The sequence below is a fragment of the Oncorhynchus clarkii genome, chromosome 5 (genome assembly GCF_045791955.1).
Source record: "Oncorhynchus clarkii lewisi isolate Uvic-CL-2024 chromosome 5, UVic_Ocla_1.0, whole genome shotgun sequence".
In the NCBI taxonomy this organism is placed as follows: domain Eukaryota; kingdom Metazoa; phylum Chordata; class Actinopteri; order Salmoniformes; family Salmonidae; genus Oncorhynchus; species Oncorhynchus clarkii.
The window spans coordinates 22,223,333-22,239,321 of NC_092151.1; the positions used below are offsets into that span (position 1 = coordinate 22,223,333).

At 46.8% G+C, this 15,989-nt stretch overlaps 1 protein-coding gene across 2 annotated transcripts in view; it reads left to right on the plus strand.

The window, feature by feature from the left end:
- Positions 1–15,369, plus strand: part of LOC139409899 (LHFPL tetraspan subfamily member 2a) — a 59,061-nt gene extending 43,692 nt beyond the window's left edge. For both annotated transcript variants that reach the window (XM_071155304.1, XM_071155305.1), the window contains 2 exons: positions 4,078–5,025; positions 14,017–15,369. In XM_071155304.1, coding sequence (XP_071011405.1) covers positions 4,605–5,025; positions 14,017–14,273 — 678 coding nt within the window. In that variant the 5' untranslated portion in view covers positions 4,078–4,604 and the 3' untranslated portion in view covers positions 14,274–15,369. The remainder of the gene's footprint in view (positions 1–4,077; positions 5,026–14,016) is intronic.
- Positions 15,370–15,989: the final 620 nt, after the last annotated feature.

Here is a 15,989-nt window from a genome sequence, read left to right on the forward strand (position 1 = left end):
AACAAGAGGAGAGGGGAAAGAGAGGAGAGGGGGAAGAGGGAAAGAGAGGAGAGGGGGGAGAGGGGGAAGAGGGGGAAAAGATGAGAGGGGGAAGAGGGAAAAAGAGGAGAGGGGAAAGAGAGGAGAGGGGGAAGAGAGGAGAGGGGAAAGAGAGGAGAGGGGAAAGAGGGGAAAGAGGAGAGGGGGAAGAGGGAAAAAGAGGAGAGGGGGAAGAGAGGAGAGGGGAAAGAGGAGAGGGGGAACAGAGGAGAGGGGGAAGAGAGGAGAGGGGGAAGAGGGAAAAAGAGGAGAGGGGGAAGAGGGGGGAGAGGGAAAAAGAGGAGAGGGGAAAAAGAGGAGAGGGGGAAGAGGGAACAAGGGGAGAGGGGAAAGAGAGGGAAAGAAACAAGGGAGGAAAGCTAGGGTTTGTTGATATTTCAACAGGATAACCGAGGTCAAGGTTTCAGTAATGCTGTCACTGTATCATCTCCCTATCACACACACACATACTTAATTAAACACACACATACACACACACACACACACACACTGATCCCTCCTAGAAGGGAGTGTGACCTCATAGCAGAGTCGACTTTAACTATTATCCCTCTCCGTGGTGCCCGGGTGCCAAGTGACAGGAACGACCCCCAGGAGGTTCAGATTTTTGGCGGCACAGGTCACCACTGGCCCCCTACTCTACTCCAGGCTGCTCCAGGCGCTCCTCGCTCCTCGCCTAGCTCCCCAGACTGGAAGACTGGCCCCATGTCCCTCTAGCCTAGACTTTCCCATACCACCCCTCCCTCCCTCCCAACCAGACTCCACACACTGTCCAGGCTTAGGGATTCCCATGAGCTGGGAAGGGAGGTTGAATAGGAGAAAGGGAGGGTGGTGGTTCAGAGAATAAATGGAAAAATTGTGTGAGTGTGTGCCCATCTCTCCAGTCACAATGATCCACAATACCAGACACAGTTTAACTATTCACCGCTGTGCTCATGAGTCTGAACTCATGACTGGAAATGTTAGATGGAAAACGCAACACTAGTTCAAGTGAGCCTGCTGAGAAGATGGAACCTGTGTTTCAGCACACTGAGGACTGTGTTTCAGCACACTGAGGACTGTGTTTCAGCACACTGAGGACTGTGTTTCAGCACACTGAGGACTGTGTTTCAGCACACTGAGGACTGTGTTTCAGCACACTCAGGACTGTGTTTCAGCACACTGAGGACTGTGTTTCAGCACACTGAGGACTGTGTTTCAGCACACTCAGGACTGTGTTTCAGCACACTCAGGACTGTGTTTCAGCACACTCAGGACTGTGTTTCAGCACACTCAGGACTGTGTTTCAGCACACTCAGGACTGTGTTTCAGCACACTTAGGACTATTTCAGCACACTCAGGACTGTGTTTCAGCACACTGAGGACTGTGTTTCAGCACACTCAGGACTGTTTCAGCACACTGAGGACTATTTCAGCACACTGAGGACTGTGTTTCAGCACACCGAGGACTGTGTTTCAGCACACTGAGGACTGTGTTTCAGCACACTCAGGACTGTGTTTCAGCACACTGAGGACTGTGTTTCAGCACACTGAGGACTATTTCAGCACACTCAGGACTGTGTTTCAGCACACTCAGGACTGTGTTTCAGCACACTCAGGACTGTATTTCAGCACACTCAGGACTGTGTTTCAGCACAATCAAGACTGTGTTTCAGCACACTCAGGACTGTGTTTCAGCACACTCAGGACTGTGTTTCAGCACACTCAGGACTGTGTTTCAGTACAATCAAGACTGTGTTTCAGCACACTGAGGACTGTGTTTTAGCACACTGAGGACTGTGTTTCAGCACACTGAGGACTGTGTTTCAGCACACTGAGGACTGTGTTTACGACTCCAAGATACAGGATCCAGATAGATAATTTTAATACAGAAGATTTTACGTCCCTCTAGGTATGTGTGATAGAAAGAACGAGATAGGGAGATGGAAAGAGAGAGACGGAGAAAGGGATAGAGAGAGGGAGGGAATGGTAGAAACATTCCTGTAGACCCAGATACTTCATTCAGATCTAGAGGCCCACTGAGAGACCTCAGCCTGACCTGAGAATGAAGTCATCAACAAGTGACTGCCTAGTCGATGATCTCATCAACCGTCGCCTGGTTATGCTGTTTAATACAGCTTGTGGTTTAAAACCTAGCAGCTTTTACATTGCAGTAATTTACTGCTGCATTAATGTTCTGTAGCAAGATCTCCGTTGCCTTGCCATGTTTTATTACATTAATGCCGTGGTAGAGCGTCTTTGTGCCAAGTTATCAATTAAATTAAATGTGTTTTCAGGTAAACTGAGGGTTAGATAAAGAAGACAAATGTTTGTGAAAGGCCTTTTGAAGTAAAGCCCTTGGGATTGGGTATATGATTTCCTCCTGTAGCTAAAATCTTTTAAAATTGATGTTCTTGCCATGGGTTATCTCTCCGAGCCCTGGCGTTTCACAGTATTTATTGTTTATTAGTTTAGAAGGCCATGTTGTGAAACCAAGCCCTGAGGGTCAGATTTCTGTATTGTCTAGTGTGTGGGGTAGCCGAGTTGTGAAATGATGTCATGGGTTGTTATCCCACAGCCTTCTAGTGATAGTGATGATAGTGAATGGTGTGTTGTTAGATGGAGACAGTCAGATCGTCAGAAGGTTATCTATTCAACTCTCCAGCAAGCGACAGACAGAGTTGTTTTGAGATGGATGTGGTTCCTTCTCCCCCAGTACTGATGGTGTTAATGACATGTTCTTGTCACTGGGGTTATCTTTCTTTAGAAGGTATGTTCGTGAAATAGGACAGTAGTGTTCGTGAAATAGCTGTGATGTGATGGTGACACTGGGGTTCTGTGAGTTCTGTAGTGGTGGTGTTTATGAAATAGCAGGGTTATCTCGGCCAGGCTGACCCTAGGTCAGTTATGTGTTAGCAGCCTGGCTGTCCAACCACCACAGAGCTATCAGCCCTACATCAGTGGCGTGGGCTATTTCATCTGAGATTGTTTGTTTTTCCCTCTGTCTGTGTCTGTTTGTCAAAGGATCCCTCATTCCCTCTTTCCACATCTCTCTCCTTCTCCCCTCCACATCTCACCCTGCTTCCTCTGGGACCGACACTACACAGACACCAGTATTGGACCCAGAGTAACTCCTCTCACTCTCTCTCTCTCTCTCTCTCACACACACACACACACACACACACACACACACACACACACACACACACACACACACACACACACTCCCCTGGGAAGGGGAAAGGGGAGGAGCTGACCCTGTCAGTCAGGGAGCTCTGCAGGGGAAACCAAAACAGAGAGCAGAGCAGAGGAGTCAGGCTCCTCCAGGCTGGCTGACCAGGACTGCCCTCTCTCTCTCTCCCTCCTCTCCCATCCCTCTCTTCCTCTCCAGGCCTGGCTTTATGTAAACAAGAGGTTGTTGGTTCGTTTTAGACAAACCCTCTCCCTGTCTGCAGCCCTGTTGTCATAAGGTTCTCCCTGTACGTTTCATCCACTATTACTCCCATTTACCATGGCTGTGCTATGCCACTTACTGTTAGTGTATGGTTGGTTATTTTAAACTGCTGTGTTGGTCAATGACCAAGTTTCTTTGCTGATTAAAGTTAAATGTTGCCTGAGTTGGGAGGGGAAAACACTGCTTCTGAAACGTTTGATTCCAACACTGCTAATCCGTCTTTCGGATGGGACATTAAATGGGTGTTCTGACTCTCTGTTGTCGCTAAAGATTCCATGGCACTTATTGCAAGAGTAGGGTGTTAACCCCGGTGTCCTGGCTAAATTCCCAATCTGGCCATCATACCATCATCCTTAGCTTCCAATTGGCTCATTCATCCCCCTTCCTCTTCCCTGTAACTATTCCCCAGGTCATTGCTGTAAATGAGAATGTGTTCTCAGTCAACTTACCTGCTAAAATAAGAGTTAAATAAAAAAGAAGTACATCATGTAACCGAGCGTTCTACCATGGTCTGCCCTTTCAACTGCCATAAATAATGATCACACACTCACCTTCTGTTCCCTTCTCCGCCCTCCCTGCTCTCTTTCTCCCCCCCCCTCTGTCTCAAGGTGTGTAGTTGGTGAGAAGCCAGCTGGCTGGCCTTGGAGACACTCCTTCACTACGATGTAGAGGCCAGAAGAGAGAGAACGAGAGAGCGAGATAAAGACGAAAGAGAGAGAGAGTGTGTGAACAACAGACACTCCGGCTGGAAGAGAAACTGAAAGCGGGTGAGTAAGACATTGCAGGAGGAATCGGAAAGAAAGATAGGGAGACAAACCAGAAAGAAGGAAGAGGAACAACAGCAGGGGGAGATAAGAAAGAGAGATTGAGAGAGAGAGACTTTCAATCATTGACCTCAGACCCTGCCTCCAAACAACCTCTCCCTCCCTCCTTCTCCTCCCTCCTTTCCCTGCACTGGAACTGTTTACCCTCTCTCACACCTCCGTCACAACAGGACCCCATCCTTCACCCTTTCCCCTCTTCCTGAAGACCCTGAGGACTTGAACCTTCACCTTTGACCCCACCTGTGTAACCACTGGGCGGGAAAAGACATCACCAGGAACACTTCAGAACCACTTCAAACATCATCATCACCATGTGCCACGTGATCGTGACCTGTCGCTCCATGCTGTGGACTCTACTCAGCATCGTGGTCGCCTTCGGAGAGCTCATCGCCTTCATGAGCACCGATTGGCTGGTGGGCTTCCCCCGGACTCCGGACGCCGTCTTCGGCCCTCACGGTGCCACAGCGGCTGGCGAGGCCTACCGGCCCACCCTGGGCATCTACGGCCGCTGCATCAAGCTGCCCCACTTGCGGCGCGGTGTGCTGTGTGGGCCGTACGCCGTGCACTTTGGGGAGATCGCCAGCGGGTTCTGGCAGGCGGCGGCCATCTTCCTGGCGGCGGGCATCCTGCTGCTGTGTGCCGTGGCCTTCATCTCTGTCTTCACCATGTGCTTCCAGAGCATCATGAAGAAGAGCATCTTCAACGTGTGTGGACTGCTGCAGGCCATCGCAGGTGAGACTAATAGAGGGATACACGCACATGTAGACACACACACACACACATACACACACACACACACACACACACACACACACACACACACACACACACACACACACACACACATACACACACACACACACACACACACACACATACACACACACACACACACATATACACAGCAGAGTTGCACACTAACTTTCACATTGAGTTATTGACATGTAGGTACAGTGCTGACTTTAACTCATGCAGGAAATCCACAGACCCTCTTGTTGTAGTGTTGCTGCTTGCAGTATTGTATTGCCTGTTGATTGGTTGTAGTTTTGTCTGTGCTGTTCAGTAGTTAGATACAGTTGACTGACTGTTAAACCCCTGGAATGGAGAGGGTTGTGTTCTGTCTGAACAGCCAACATTCAACACCATCCAGCTAACCTTTAGTGCTACTGTCCACCTCTTCAGAGTTTAAGCATTCACTAACAAGAGCAATCAGACCCCACTGACCACACACGAACACATGCACGTGTACACACACACACACACACACACACACACACACACACACACACACACATACATACACACACACATACATACACACACATACATACACACTCTCTGTGTGTTTGAGGTGAGCATTAACCCTATTGATCAAGGGTCAGGGAACCACGGCAGCCTTGTACCTCCCTCTGAGGTCGTTGCCATCAGCAACAAGGGCCCAAATATTTGTCCTCTTGGGTCAGCTGGGGATGATGTTATGTGACCTGTGTGGTGTGTCCGCATGCGTGTGTATCTGTGTATGACTCTCAAGCCGCTTTGACATGCTGTGGTGAATTATGGGAGGCAGGAGGTGGTCATTGGAGAGAGGGAAGTTATTCCGCCTGAATGTCTCTGAGCTCTCATCCCTCTCTTCTCTCCTCCCTGTACTAGTTCTCTAGACTCTATCAGGAGTAGTCAGAAACGAGTTGCCCTACAGACACTGATCTACTGTAAGAGATCGCACGTTTTCAAATTAGTCGTTAAAGTTAGAATCTAGTGATTGCTACACTGTTGGACAGTTACCACAATGTAAAGCATATCCAGACCTAGTGAACGTGTCAAATACGGTCCATTTTTATTGTGTTGTTATTGAACGTAGTCAGAGGACGTCCACAACTGGACTGATTAGAAGAGCCAGCAGCATACCACCCTGCATACCACCCTGCATACCACTGTTGGCTTGCTTCTGAAGCTAAGCAGGGTTGGTCCTGGTCAGTTCCTGGATGGGAGACCAGATGCTGCTGGATGTGGTGTTGGAGGGCCAGTAGGAGGCACTCTTTCCTCTGATCTAAAAAAAATATATCCCAATCCCCCAGGGCAGTGATTGGGGACACTGCCCTGTGTAGGGTGTTGTCTTTCGGATGGGACGTTAAACAGGTTTCCTGACTCTCTGAGGTCTTTAAAGATCCCATGGCACTTATCGTAAGAGTAGGGGTGTTAACCCCGGTGTCCTGGCTAAATTCCCAATCTGGCCCTCAAACCATCACGGTCACCTAATAATCCCCAGTTGACAATTGGCTCATTCATCCCCCTCCTCCCCCCTGTAACTATTCCCCAAGTTGTTGCTGCAAATGAGAACGTGTTCTCAGTCAACTTACCTGGTAAAATAACAGATAAAAAAAGAGCAGAACTGCTCGTTAAGGGTCTGTGGGTTGCCGGGAGGAAGGGGATGAGAATAAGGAAGAGGAAAGGGGCCTAGGGGAAACCAGAAATAGCAGGGGGATGTTTCTTTAATGCCCTCAGCCTAGGGTTGAATGGCGGGAACCAGGTTACTGAGATTTACCACCCAAAACCACTCCCTTTTCTCGGGATATATAACTGCGAGAAACCAGTCAAATAAAATAAACTATGAACAGCATGGCGTGAAATGGAAGTGTTCCATTATATGTCATGTCTAATCTGGCTTCTCAACTGCCTCTGCATGGTGAATATTCAATGGTCAGGCTGGGGACAGACAGCGCATCCCAGTATGGAGTGCAGTTCACAATGCACGTAGACCTATCATCTTATCATGGTAACTTTTTGTCTTATGACAGGTAAGGCAGCATAGTCTATGCTACAGTAATATAAAGACTGAATGCACGTCTAATCTCCATGTGGCTTTCGGAGGACACCTTACTTTTTTATTGTAAAGATGTTCGTTTTTAAATTGCAGCAGCAGAGTTTTAAAACAGCCTATCACTTGAATATTATTGCTTTCAATCAGAGCACGCGCGAGCACTCTCTCGCAGTCTTTGTCTCTCCATCAAATCCGTTCAAGTTGCATCCAAAGTAGATAATCCTGTTCTAGATTGATATGTAGATTTTCTAGCCTACCTCTTTCAGGTAATATATTTAGTGCAGTATTAGCCATATAGTTAGCTAATTAGTGATGGGTTATGCATCATTTCTATGTGCTCAGCTGGCTTCTCTCCTCAAAAAACACTCTTAGATCTTGGAGTCCCATGCAGGAAAAGCTGGACTACAATAGCTTGCTGGACATTATTTTTTATACCAATAGACTATTCAAAGAGGGACGCAAGCTCTTGTTTGATGAATGTTAAATACAGCAGCCAATAGAACTCATGGGTGGTTTGAAAGAAGAGCGAACGCTCGCGCGGCGGTGGTAGGCTATAGCAGTGATTTATTCAGACCCATAACCATTCAATCTTTGTGAAAAGAAGAGAAAGCCTTCTGCATCTAATTCTAGTACTATTCAAGGTGTCATTAGAATGATGAAGATAAGGACAACGAAACTTATTTCATTTAACAGTTGAAAGCGAGGAAGGAATGATGCAACAATAGAGAGAGAAAGAGGATGTAGGCTAATAACATTAGGGGAAATATTATGAAAGGTAGGGTATATACACTGCTAAAAAAGAGAACACTTAAACAACTCAATGTAACTCCAAGTCAATCACACTTCTGTGAAATCAAACTGTCCACTTAGGAAGCAACACTGATTGACAATAAATGTCACATGCTGTTGTGCAAATGGAATAGACAACAGGTGGAAATTATAGGCAATTAGCAAGACACCCCCAATAAAGGAGTGGTTCTGCAGGTGGTGACCACAGACCACTTCTCAGTTCCTATGCTTCCTGGCTGATGTTTTGGTCACTTTTGACCGCTTTCACTCTAGTGGTAGCATGAGACGGAGTCTACAACCCACACAAGTGGCTCAGGTAGTGCAGCTCATCCAGGATGGCACATCAATGCGAGCTGTGGCAAGAAGGTTTGCTGTGTCTGTCAGCGTAGTGTCCAGAGCATGGAGGAGCTACCAGGAGACAGGCCAGTACATCAGGAGACGTGGAGGAGACCGTAGGAGGGCAACAACTCAGCAGCAGGACCGCTACCTCCGCCTTTGTGCAAGGAGGAGCAGGAGGAGCACTGCCAGAGCCCTGCAAAATTACCTCCGGCAGGCCACAAATGTGCATGTGTCTGCTCAAACGGTCAGAAAGAGACTCCATGAGGGTGGTATGAGGACCCGACGTCCACAGGTGGGGGTTGTGCTTACAGCCCAACACCGTGCAGGATGTTTGGCATTTTCCAGAGAACACCAAGATTGGCAAATTCGCCACTGGCACCCTGTGTTCTTCACAGATGAAAGCAGGTTCACACTGAGCACATGTGACAGACGTGACAGAGTCTGGACGCCGTGGAGAACGTTCTGCTGCCTGCAACATCCTCCAGCATGACCGGTTTGGCGGTGGGTCAGTCATGGTGTGGGGTGGCATTTCTTTGGGGGGCCGCACAGCCCTCCATGTGCTCGCCAGAGGTAGCCTGACTGCCATTAGGTACCGAGATGAGATCCTCAGACCCCTTGTGAGACCATATGCTGGTGCGGTTGGCCCTGGGTTCCTCCTAATACAAGACAATGCTAGACCTCATGTGGCTGGAGTGTGTCAGCAGTTCCTGCAAGAGGAAGGCATTGATGCTATGGACTGGCCCGCCCGTTCCCCAGACCTGAATCCAATTGAGCACATTTGGGACATCATGTCTCGCTCACCCCTTGGGGTCAAAATGATCACAAGAACGGTGAGCAAAAATCCCAGAACCACACGGGGGGACCTAGTGTAAGAATTGCACAACCTAGTGAATTCATAAAAAAACCTACAATGTGATTTTCTGGATTTTTTTTCTCGTTTTGTCTGTCATAGTTGAAGTGTACCTATGATGAAAATTACAGGCCTCTCTCATCTTTTAAGTGGGAGAACTTGCACAATTGGTGGCTGACTAAATACTTTTTTGCCCCACTGTATTGCATATTGGCACATATGACTTTCTTCTCCAACACTTTTGTGTTATTTAAACCAAATTGAACATGTTTCATTATTTATTTGAGGCTAAATTTATTTTATTGATGTATTATATTAAGTTAAAATAAGTGTTCATTCAGTATTGTTGTAATTGTCATTATTACAAATAAATAAATAAAAAATTGTCCGATTAATCGGTATCGGCTGTTTTGGTCCTCCAATAATCGGTATCGGCGTTGAAAAATCATAATCGGTCGACCTCTAATCCCTATATGACTTTATCATCTCTCTCCACCTCTCTCTCTCTCCCTCTCTTCCTCTCTCCACCTCTCTCTCTCTCCCTCTCTTCCTCTCTCCTTTCTGCCAGTTTGATGTTCCTCCAATCAACATTTCCACTAAGTGTGCCGACCGTAATGTTCCCGTAATGTGACCGTAACTGGGATCAGGTGGCAGATGTTTTGGGAAATACTTTACCTCAGAGGGAGAGATTGTGTTTCTGTAGCCAGCGGTGGTCACGTCATCTCACTGGAGTCATCAGAGTGGTCCTGATTCTATTAAACACATTTATACACACTGATGTCATATTGGGAAGGCTTTATCTCTAATAGAAATCAATTGGATATGCAATATAACTAGCCAAGTGTTTAAGGCCAGACCGAGGCAGGGTTTTTTTCAGAAACACAGACGAGAAGAGTAAGAAACAGCAGGTAGTTAAACTGTCTACAGCTGGGAGTGTCATAATATCCTTTCATTGTGGCCATAAACTCTCCCTCCTAGCTCCAACCAACCAGCCAGCCAGCCAACCAGACGATGAGCCAAATTTAGCCATGATGAGTTATAGGACTGTCACACAGATGGCCTTTGACCTGGGCTCTAGCTGTGGGTTGATGGCAGATGGGAATGTGACAGTGATCCAGTAAACAGATGCAATAATGATACAGCGTGACTATAACTGTTACAGGTCTGATTGACAGATGATCATGACTGTATTGGACCAGTCTGATCATGGTGAATAGTCTAGGCCTGGATGTTACTATTGTTGAGCAAACAGAGAGAGCAGAAGTACAGTATAGGGTCGGGACGGGTGTGACTGGAAATTCATCTGATTACCAAAACAAAGGTCTGAGATGTTGGTCAATCACAACCAGTGTTGACAATAGAGGTATGTGGGTGAGAGATATGGCGAGAGAGAGAGTGTTTACAACCGTAGTGTGGATGTATAAGAATTAAAGGCATAGAAAGAGAGAATCAGTGAGTAAGAGAAAGAGTGAGAGAGAGGGAGAGTCTGGTAAAAGGAAGTGCGGTGTAGGTAAGGCTGATAGATATGAATGGAAAGTCCAATCCATGGTCACGGTACATATTACTGTAATCCTGAATCAGGCTTGTAGGACTTCCTACCAACAGAACAGTACCAGAACAGAATGACTGTGTGGAAGAAATCAGGATTATTATATTATTCCCTGTTCTTCTATTACACTACAGTCCTCTGTGGGACAGTGAAGCCAAACAGAAAGAAGCACAAACCTCCCCCAGGATTCCCATAGAAACAACATGTCCTCTCTGTCTCACCCACTCTCTAACTGTTGAAACCATTCTCTTAACTCTATAGTGCAGAGGTGGCCAACCCTCCTGCAGAAATACTGGGTATGCAGACTTTTTCCCCAGCCCTGCTCTAACACACCTGATTGGTTCAGAGGAGCAGCGGATGAGTAAAGTCAGTTTAGTTGTTGATGAGAGTGTCTTTAGAAGCCAGGAGACCCAGACCGAGACTCTCTTGGCTTACGGTCCTACCTGACAATCATATCAGTTTGGATGTTTCCAGTGAGACACCTCCTCCTCTCTCTCCCTCCTCTCTTTTTCCATCACACTCTAACATGTGAGCCACCACCTGGATTCGGTCATATCTAGCAAAATTTGAAATGGTGTTTTTTACATTGGATAAAAGTAGAGAAAATGAAATGCTGCAGTTGAGGAACAATGAGAAAGTAATTCTGCTTTGAAAGTTGATAGATTTGTAATCCCACTTTTGAGAAAATTGCCTTTTAATGTCTTGGTACACCTACTGGAGAGCTCTTCTTTGTCTACACCCATTCAGTATCGTTCACACCCTCTTAAGCCTTAGCCCCGCCCATCTCTTTAAGGATTCCCATGTGAGGTCTTGTGCTAAACAGAGTGAGGAGTGTAGTAAACAACCAAAGATTTCAAGACTAAAAGTAGTAGACTACAATAAGGAAAAACTCCAGATTAAAGTACACTTTTTCAGGGCCTCCTGAATGGCGCAGCGGTCTAAGGCTGCAGGAAGGTTCATGTATATTTCCGTGACTAAACCAGCTCGTAATTTACCCATTTGATTTATATTTACACATGGAGTACAAGTTTGTTATTAAGGCACATAAAAGTTCACATGCTCCAGAAGGCATTGCTGGCCAAAAAATGTTTTGATAAAAAATTATAAAAATAGGTTCAATTGCCTCCCCTGTGAAGTAGTGGCGTGTGACATACGGCTGGCGTCCTGAAACTGAGTGGAGGTGGATAGTCAGATGTTCTGGGAACCTGGGTCAGGGAGAGGAGGGGTACGGGCGGGGTAGAGAGAGAATGCAGGGCTACCCCACCTAGAGATGTAGAGGAAGCGAGTACAGAAAGAGAGGAGACTACGGAGACAGTTGGAGGCGAATGGTTAATAGACAGGCCAGGTTGCAGAAGGAGGAAAGTAGTTCATATTCAAAGAGGATGCAGGATACTCAGTTGAAGTGGACTGGGGTATTAGGTTAGGGGTCCATTGGGTAGGGGGATGTCTTTAGAGGGGTGTGTGTGTGTGTGTGTGTGTGTGTATTGGGGGGGTTGTAGAATTGAAACCATACCTCCAGTCCATCACCAGAGCTGCTCTGGCAGCAACATGTGGAAAGAATGTATGACCTACTTTTCATTTCCGTGTTTAATACAATATTGGTCTGCTCTGAGGGAGAGACAGAGAGGGAGAAAGCTGGTGTCGGCATTGCACTTTTGTTTTTCATCTCCTGAAGGAGCAAGTGAGCAGATGGAGGGAAGGAGGGTTAGTGTGCTGGTCTAGTGTAGAGGTGCAGGAGCTCTGTCTCTGTTTCTTTCTCTCTCTCTGTATCTCCCTCCCTCTCTCTCAATTCAATTTCTATTCAATTTCTATTCAATTTCAAAATCAATTTCAGGCCTTATTGGCATGTGAAACCTATGTTAACATTTCCAAAGCAAGTGAAGTAGATAATAAACAAAAGTGAAATAAACAATAATAAACAACAAACAACAATCTATCTGTCTGTCTCTGTCTGTCTCTGTCTCTCTGTCTGTCTGTCTGTCTCTCTGTCTGTCTGTCTCTCTCTATTCGTCTCTGTCTGTCTGTCTCTCTCTGTCTGTCTCTCCCTCGCTCTCTCGTAATATGTGCCTGTAGGCATATTGTAGTTCCAGAGCTCACAGTCTAGACTCTAGTGGACTTCCAGTATTGCTATTGTAGTTCCAGAGCTCCCAGTCTAGACTCTATTGGACTTCCAGTATTGCTATTGTAGTTCCAGAGCTCCCAGTCTAGACTCTAGTGGACTTCCAGTATTACTATTGTAGTTCCAGAGCTCCCAGTCTAGACTCTAGTGGACTTCCAGTATTGCTATTGTAGTTTCACTAACGGAGCTCCCAGTCGTCTAGTAGTAGACTTCTAATATTGTAGTTCTAGAGCGTCTCCTGGTGTGTGTCAAAGCCTGAACTAGAAACAGACTCACTGCCTTTTCCTGTAAGGTCATTCTTGAGTATGGTGATGGTGAAAGAAGTACCATGGGCCTGTACAAGGATACGGTGATATTGAACACAGACTACATGCATTGTCTCTACTTTACTAGGTCATATTAGGGATTGGGTGAAGGTTTCTCTTGCTCCTCCTGAGCAGACCTCTATTAGGCTGTCCTATAGGTTCTGGTGTTGTACAAGGCTGTTGTAACAGAATCCATTTGCTGTTACAAGTGGAATATTGTACAGTGCAGGGCTGTTGGAACATAATCAGTGTGGTGTTAGAAGTGGAAAGGGTAGCCAGGGGGGTTTCCCAGTGCAGGGCTGTTGGAAGTGGTTCCATCCTTCAGCAGAGAGAGACACAGGAAGTTGAGACACAGGAAGCTGAGACACAGGAAGCTGAGACACAGGATTAGTCGGTTAGTTCAGTGACTGAGGAAACCCCCCTGGCTACCCTTTCCTGTTGTTGACCTGCTGTATTCCTAGGTCACACATTGTGCGATACCCCCAGGGATTCAGAGCTGACAGTAGGGTTGTATTGTGCCGTAACCCCAGGGTTGTATTGTGCCATAACCCCAGGGTTGCATTGTGCTGTAACCTGAGGGTCGTGACATGGGGACATGTTTGGGGAAAGATTTTTTTGCGTCAAGAGACTTGACTCTTGCCAGGTGTATTATTGGAATGGAGCAAAGGAGAGTCCCATTTGAAAAGAGAGTATAATATTTTTTAGCCAGTATAGTATTTTTGACCAACGGGAAATTTAGAACGCTAACGTATTCTTGAAACAATGTTTTGATACCGGAGAATGTTCTGTGGATTGACTTTAGACAATGTGCTGTTGTCATTATTCCACTATTTTTTGAAGCTACCTTTCAAACACACAATTCAATCAGTGACACATTATAACCGTTGATATGTTTGCTGCGTGTAGGTCTATTATGAACTAACAGTGCCTTTCTCTCCCCTCTCTCTGGTCCAGGTCTGTTTCTGATCCTGGGTCTGATGCTGTACCCTGCAGGCTGGGGTTCAGACAAGGTGCAGCTGTACTGTGGTCAGGATGCAGCTCCCTACCAGGCAGGGCTGTGTACCATGGGCTGGGCCTTCTACACAGCCATGGGAGGCACCGTGCTCACCTTCATCTGCGCTGTGTTCTCAGCCCAGGCCGAGATCGCCACGTCCTCAGACAAGGTGCAGGAGGAGATCGAGGAAGGCAAGAGCCTAATCTGCCTGCTCTGAGATGGACCAGGAGGGGAGAAGGAGAGGAATGTCAAGTCCCACCCCCCTCTTCTCCACTCTGGGTTCCAGCTGTCAATCAAACGGAAGCCCCCATGTTGTTTACCACTAAGACGGACTCTCTGACCTTTGACCCTGTATTGTTGTTATTGTTCATGTGGGAGAAATCTACAGTGCCAAGCTTTTCACAAACCTGTGTTTCAATGTATTTCCTCTCTCCGCCACCAGAGGTGCTGTCTGTCTGTGTTCTGTATGTTGTTATTTCTAATGTGCGCCAGTACCAGCTACCCTGACACCAGTATGTGTGTATTGTAAATAAGTGTGTATATACTGTACATAGTGATGATGATGATGATGATCTGAGAATGGTGGTCCTCAGCTCTGTTCAGGCTGTGTTTTAAATTAGTGTCACTCTTGCTTTGAATACTGGTGTGATGAGGACAACACCTAAAGACCAGCCTTCCTGGTGCTAATCTTCTGTTGTACCATAAAACGCCAGGTAGAAGTTGCCCCTAACTACAGATCTAGTATCACATTACCCAACCCCAAATCATAACCTGAACCACGAGAAGGATAAAATAATATCGTATCGTATACCAGACCCGCAGTTAGAGGTAACTTCTACCAGCTCCAGCTTAAACCAGGTGTGAGTAACTCTACAAGGGAACCACTACTCAGTCAAGTAAACTACTCACAGACATGGCCTTAGTTTAGCATGGAATCATGATGTCCGTAAAGCTTACAGAATGTACTGTCAATTGAAATGACCAATGTATGTCTTCTTGGACCCTTGAAATGTATTGATGGGACGGACACCTACACAGGCCACGGTTACACACGGACTGCATGATCTAGCTAAGAAAGACTTGGACAATTTGGTCAACGATACACACAAGTATTCCTATTAGTGTCTTCCTTTTAGTGTCTTGTTTCAGGAAGGACTCCTATTCCTGCAACACCAAGGCAGGTCAGTTATTCCTACAACACCAGCCACAGTGCTGGAGAGAAACTGTTGAGACTTGTGTTGTTGCGTCATCATCTGACTATCACAGCTCCCCAGTCTGTCTCTCTGCCAAACCAATAAAAACAGAAAGAAAAACACAAGAATATCTGGTCTGAGTTTTCCTCCAGCAACATAAATCTCTTTGGTGCTCTATGTAATGTGGGGGAGGATGGGTGAGGAGGGGGGTTAGGGAGGGAGGGAGGGAAAGAAGTGTGAGACCTTAGTTTGGGGTGGAGGGTGTTGTGGGGTGAAGTTGCCAGTGAGAGAGAGAGCGAGAGTGTGTGTGTGCGTGCGAGTCTGCCTTCCACCACAGAGAAAACTCCTGCCGCTGGCACCCCTGATCGGGGCGAGCGGGAGGGGACAATAAGTAGACCAGAGCCAGCTGTTCCCTCTCAGCATGAGTATGCCAGACATTATGGAGGAAATGTGTGCTCACGTGAGAAAAGTGCTCACGCGGGAAAAGTGTGCTCACGCGGGAAAAGTCTGCTCACGCGGGAAAAGTGTGCTCACGTGGGAAAAGTGTGCTCACGTGGGAAAAGTGTGCTCACGCGGGAAAAGTGTGCTCACGCGGGAAAAGTGTGCTCACGTGGGAAAAGTGTGCTCACGCGGGAAAAGCGTGCTCATGCGAGAGAGGAAACTCCCACTTACACAGCCAGCAACCTTGACCATTTTTTTCAGTGGTAAATGGCCTGAGTAAACGTATTTATCCATCATAT